General features: G+C 44.0%; 1 protein-coding gene across 1 annotated transcript in view; it reads left to right on the top strand.

Moving 5' to 3' along the window:
- The window catches only part of HEATR5B (HEAT repeat containing 5B), a 67,036-nt gene that overhangs the window by 31,445 nt on the left and 29,591 nt on the right, over window positions 1-6,000 (top strand). The window contains exons 14-15 of the mRNA XM_075200956.1: window positions 1,672-1,903; window positions 2,242-2,432. Coding sequence (XP_075057057.1) covers window positions 1,672-1,903; window positions 2,242-2,432 — 423 coding nt within the window. The remainder of the gene's footprint in view (window positions 1-1,671; window positions 1,904-2,241; window positions 2,433-6,000) is intronic.

Genomic DNA, 6,000 nt, shown 5'->3' with positions numbered 1-6,000 from the left:
TTATGGAAATTGTGTGAATATTCGAAGCGGTGCAATATGATCGCATCCATACCGGGACTTTTCAGAACAATATTCTGATAGTGTCCCAGTTTCTGCTTATGGTTAGCCACTCAGTTCTTCAGACTGTCACCTCAGACACATCAGTGGTGGCTGAGGAAACACAACATGAACAGGAGTCATCTCTTTTCCATGTTGGAAAGTATCATGATAATTTCAGATGCCAGTCCAGTCTTCAGGTAGGTAGGGAGAGAGAGAGGGGGCAGTGGCTTGCATTTTCAGCTGCAGTGTCTCTGGTCCTGCGAGGAGTCAAAACTCCCTATCAATGCTCTAGCGCTCAGAGCAGTAGAAAGCATTCCCACCTGGGCTCAGCCATTCCTGAAATGCAGGCCCGTTCAGATTCAACTGACAGCACCATGGCAGTAGCATATATAAATTATCAGGGAAGTACCTGGAGTCACCTACGGATGAAAGAATTCTCCAGGATCATGAGATAGACTGTAAGTTATGCTCCAGCAAAATCATCAGTATACATGGAGAATTTCTTGAGAAGACATGCCACTATCCCAGGGGAATGGTTTCTCAACTCAGAGGTTTTCCATTGGATGGTGAAGAGGTGTCAGCTGGAGGTCGATATGATGGCCTTTCGGCAAAACCACGGGGACTGACACTGCTCGAGCATCAGTGATCTGCAAGCGTTCCTAGTGCGTGCTACAACAGTGCTGTAGAATTATGAGTATTTCCACCAATAGTCATTCTTCCTCAAAATGGCCAAGAGAAATCTGGCTCCAGTAACCTTAGTAACTCCAGATTGGCCAAATAGATTGTGGTACACCAATATACTAAATATGGCAGTAGATCCAGAATGGAGGCTTCTATTAAGAAAGAACCTACTAATTCAAGATCGATTTCTTCACCAGGCCCTAACGCATATGGTTTTAACTGTGTGGCTATTAAATCCAGGACTTAGAGGGCTAAATGGTCTGTGTGGAGTAGTTATCCAGACTGTGCTAAAATCCAGGAAGTCAATTTGAGCAATAAACTATCAAAGTGTGGAAACTTTTTTATTGTGTAATGCAAAGGGTTCCACACTTTATCCTTTAGACTGCCAGGCCTCCTTTCTTTCTTACAGTATGGTCTTGACAATGGCCTGAGACTCCATTCTCTTAATGGCCAGGTCCCAGCCCTGTCTATATATTTTCAGAGGAAATTGGCCCATAACCCAGTCCAAACATTTTTACAAGTTGCTCTCTGTGTTCAATCACCATGTTACGCCTTCTCTGAAGGCTGGATTCTCGGGTGACCACAACCTAATTTACTTACTGGATGTGTTTTAGACCTCTAAAGATCTGATTGGTCAGAACTTCTAATTACGGATGACTGATTCTCTTCTAGACCTTTATAATACGCAAAAGATTGGTTTGGCCCCTCAGGCTTACATCACCTCAAGAAAACTGTTTCCAGAAGATTTCTCAGTTCATTCTTACCATGTCAGGGAGTGCTTTCTGGGAGGCACGACATGGATCCTTGGCTGAGCAGCTTTGTTGGTCAGTCGACTGGTTTTCAGTTCATACTTTTACCATATTCTATAATTTTAATTTTTTTGCGTCCAATGATGCTAGTCTTGGACAAAAGGTCTTGTGCACAGCTATAACTGAGCAAATCCTCCCCTAGGGCCAGCTTTGAAAAATCCCCAGAGTTGCTGCGCCCCCCCCCCCCCCCCAAATTGGATGAAAGAGAATTGGATACATTTTGCAGCGTGAGTCTCATTTTAAAAATACCTTTTGCTGTGTTTTCTAGATTACAAATGTTGGATCATTTTGCGGAGTGTGTAAAGCAAGCTAAAGGAGTCCGTCAGCAATCTGTACAGCTCAATATCTTCACAGCGGTTCTCAGTGCACTTAAGGTAAAGATAACCTCATGAATTTAAATGGTAAACACTGTATTCCTAGCAATCCTATAAAACTGCTGTATGCACGTATTTTTTGTTGTTGTTTTACAAGGAATAGTTAGGAGCTGATATATGTAAATGTGTCCAATTGATTGTAGTGTTTTAATGACCCTTCATGAATTGATTAACTTATTTTGTGCTTCTCATGCTTTTGTACTACACTGGGTTAAGTGGGTCTGCTGATTAAATTATATATCGCATCATGGGGCATTGCCCATTAAATAATGTTTTCCTGTATTATAAATATGTCTAAAAATAATATGCAGTTGAAGGTTTGCGCTCTTGTACCTAAGGGACTGGCGGAAAACAAAAGCTCACTAGGTCCAGAGGAAGTACGAAAGTCTGCCTTGACTTTGGTTATGGGTGCCCTGGATAATCCTAACCCTATCCTAAGATGTGCTGCTGGAGAGGCTTTGGGCAGGATGGCGCAAGTGGTTGGAGAGGCAACATTCATTGCTAGAATGGCACAGTTCAGTTTTGACAAGTGAGTATGGATGTTCTGAAAGATTGGATTGCAACATGTGTTGTCAATATTACTTCAATTGTTTGTTTAAGCTGTCTCAGAATACCCAGACAGTAGATACCAGTATCAGCTAATTAGTGATTGTATGGCTATCTACTGTATGCATCCTAGTAAAACATACTCCCTGGTGGTTTAACATTTGCAGCCCGCTAATAATTAACAGCCTAAATACTTGTCAAAATAGTGATCCACTAGTATATGTTCACTTGTAAGAGTTTGGGGACACACCTGCAAAAAAAACCATCTGCAACTAGTGTATAATCTGAGCAGGGAGGAAACAGTAGAAGCAACAAATTCATACTTTTTATTTTTAGGGTCTTCCCATTTATTCACATGTTATCTTTCCTACCATTGAGGGACTCTACGACAACGGAGTATAGTAGTGATCTTCAGTTTTAGTAAAGTGTCTTTGAGCGTAGGGCATTTTTATTTACGGCTCTGTGCCCTGGATTTCTATTGTTGTAGTTTATTTTTGTTTTTATTTTTCGTAAATGCCACTTTTTAAGTGTGTACAAGGGCACCTCCTCAAAGAGTGAATAGCCTGTGGGCTTCCCTCACACCAGATGGTCAGGCTGCCGTCTCTCGCCTGCTCCTTCTCTATCTGGGTGGACAGAAGGCATGGGTCCCTGCAGCGGAATGGATCTTCCTATGCAAGTGTGGAATGCACGGACGGCTTGCCAAGATCCCCATGGCAACGAGACGATCCAGTATCAAGAGAACAGCTCGGCCATAGGAGGGGCCGCACAAACAGATCTCCAACAGAAAGTACAGTTGCAGCGGTTGCATTGCTGTGCACAGTGACTCACTGGTGAGTGGCCTGTTGGCTTCCCTTACCCCAGGCCATTCCCCCTCCCTATGGATGCTACAGGAGACTGTAGATGGAAGTATTGTAAGTAAGCCTAATCGCATTATGCCCCCTAGGAGGACATGGCTTCTTCCTCAGCACATTTGTTGGGCATCTTCCAATATATCTCCTTGTTATATACTTGTATACATGGATATGAAGAGTGGGGAGGGGGTTGATGCTTGCTATTCTTTCTCTGTGTTTTAAATTCATCATTGTGTCTGAGAAAGGGACTAGCTAGACTTAAAGGTCTGTTGGAAATTCTGTGCAACACTATACATAGGCAAGAACCGATGCTACAGATCTCTTATCGTAGAGAACAGCTTGTGAAGCCTTGGGAAGAGAGTGCTGAGTAAAGTTCTATGCACGGTATAGATGACTTGCAAGCCAAAAGGGTCCTCTGGAAAGTCTGTGCAACTCTAATGTGGATGGTGCAGGGAATTACTTCTCTGCATATAGTGTCATAGTTGGCTACACTTGCAGTTTCAGTAATTCATAGTTTAGAATTTGTGGCGTTTTCTGTTGTGGTATGCTTCCTCATCTGGCATAATTTGCTCACACGATAGGCTGTAATGATATATTTGTTTACTGCTTCTCCTTGTCCCATCTTGCAAAGGCTTGAGGTGTTGTGTTTGAGACTCTATACCTAAAGTAACATATAGTCTGTATTACCATACAGCCACAGTATTAACCTCTTATGTGTGTGTGTTTGTGTGCGTTTTACCACTAAGTGTAGGATAAATTATTTGCTCCAGATCAATACATATACAGCGTGTAATTTGCGCCATGTTGCACATGCGCCACAAGTATTTTGCTCAGACCGATCAAGTCATTGAACAGGGTATTCATGGCTCTTCAGTTAAAGGCAGCACCATTGGCCAAGGCTTTCCCTGGCCAATGGATGCGGTTTCTGTCACCCCCCGCTTTTCTACATTCATAATTGCGACCAGGGATTCCAGGGTGGCATTTAAAGATTCTAAATGAACGCCAGCATTATTACCCTTTCCGGTATCACTTTTTCTGGTTTAGAACTGGTTCAGATTTTTACTGTAGCAACTGGGGACGAGAGCTCCTTACTGCCCGTCAGGAATGTTACACAGTCACACAAGGATTCGGTCCTTTAGTTTCTTCAGATGGATGAGAGAAGCATCCACATGATGAAGTTGTTATGATCAGTGCTCTCGAGGCTTGGCAAGAAGGGGAGTTCACTACATCCCTGAACAGAGACAGTGTCTGCTGCCACATTGCAATAGTGGAGGCGATTCTGTGTCTGCTCTGATTTACAGTGCACACCAACTGTTTCAGGTTTTACCCTTTGACATAGCTTCCAGCCCAAGGGCCTTCACTAGTATTATGGCCATCAAGGCAAGTCTCTTGTGTTCTATGGTCGTAACTGTCTTAATCTTTTGGTCAACACGTTATGTCAGCCTTTGTTGACCACTTCCTTTCAACAGTGAATTCGTCTGACTATCCTGATTTATCTACAATCTCAATCTTCCCCAGTCTCCCTTGAACCCTACGGCTGCAAATCTTCTGAATAGATTTCGACACAGTGTGCCCTATGGTTGTTCCACCTGAAGGACTTTGTCCTTTCCGATCTGAACAGGGCCAAGTCTCGATGGCCAGTCGGGAAGTGTCTCTTCTCCGGTGTAGGACATTGCTAGGAACTAGGGTGTTGCTTGCATGTGCGTTGATAAGTGTCATTGTAACTCACAGCCATGAGAAGACGGCGCATTTAATGTCCTGAGTGGTCTGCCTGGTTCGGGTGACAACGGCCAAATTCATGCCAGGACCATAGTACTGGGAGACAAAGAGGAGGCAGTTTTGGCCGAATTGGGTTTCTTCAGGGTGTGTAATCACTTCACATAGGGGTGTTGGCTTGGCTGGTTAAGTGCTGCAGTTTGCCAAAGATATCTCTTTGCTTCTCGTCTGTACTTCTTGTTCATCAATGCTGTGCAAGTCCATAGGCCCCATCGTGATATACAAGGATGCCATGGCAATCCATTTAAAAGTTTCACTGGGAGTACCTGTTCCCACCTATTCCAATGTTCCCGCTGGTGTTACGGAAGCTAAAATGAGTATGGGTGGCCGTCTTTTGTTGGCTCCAGATTGGCTGCACTGGGTATGGTGCTCTCTCATTCTAAGGATGACCGTGGGTACACCTTGCGGTTTCCTCTTTGTTCGATTCTTTTGGTCCAGGGTCCTCTTTGGTGCCCCTCTGTTTGTCGTCTGCTTGGGATGTGGTGCTACTGTGATCTTTCGGGCCAGGGGTTTCTTCCTTCAAGCTTGTGCAGACATTGATTTAGGTGTGGCTAACTATTCCTCGCCTATCTGCTACCATGTATGGAATGCTTGTATTCTGGCAGAACTGTGTTTTGCATAAAGCTCTCATGTGTGCCGCAGGGGGTAGCTCAGCTTCGCTTTGAACCTGGGAATTGTTCTTCCAACACTTTGTCTTAGTCTCCTTTTTATGATGTCCATTGCACCTTCTGGTTGTGGTTCGGATTCTCGAATGCTCTGCGGACCGTATGGCCTTGGTTTGTCAGACCACATACTCTTTTCATAAGTATGGTGTGTACATGCGTGGGTGGTCTGCATATCTGCTCTCTATTGTTATTTGATTTACATTGAGGGTCTAGGCCTGTGCTGGTTGGATTGAATTCTCATTTAACCAAGGCAGTTGGT

The sequence above is a fragment of the Mixophyes fleayi genome, chromosome 3 (genome assembly GCF_038048845.1).
Source record: "Mixophyes fleayi isolate aMixFle1 chromosome 3, aMixFle1.hap1, whole genome shotgun sequence".
Lineage (NCBI taxonomy): Eukaryota > Metazoa > Chordata > Amphibia > Anura > Limnodynastidae > Mixophyes > Mixophyes fleayi.
Note: the sequence above shows the minus strand (reverse complement) of the source record. Positions and strands in the feature narration are given on the sequence as shown.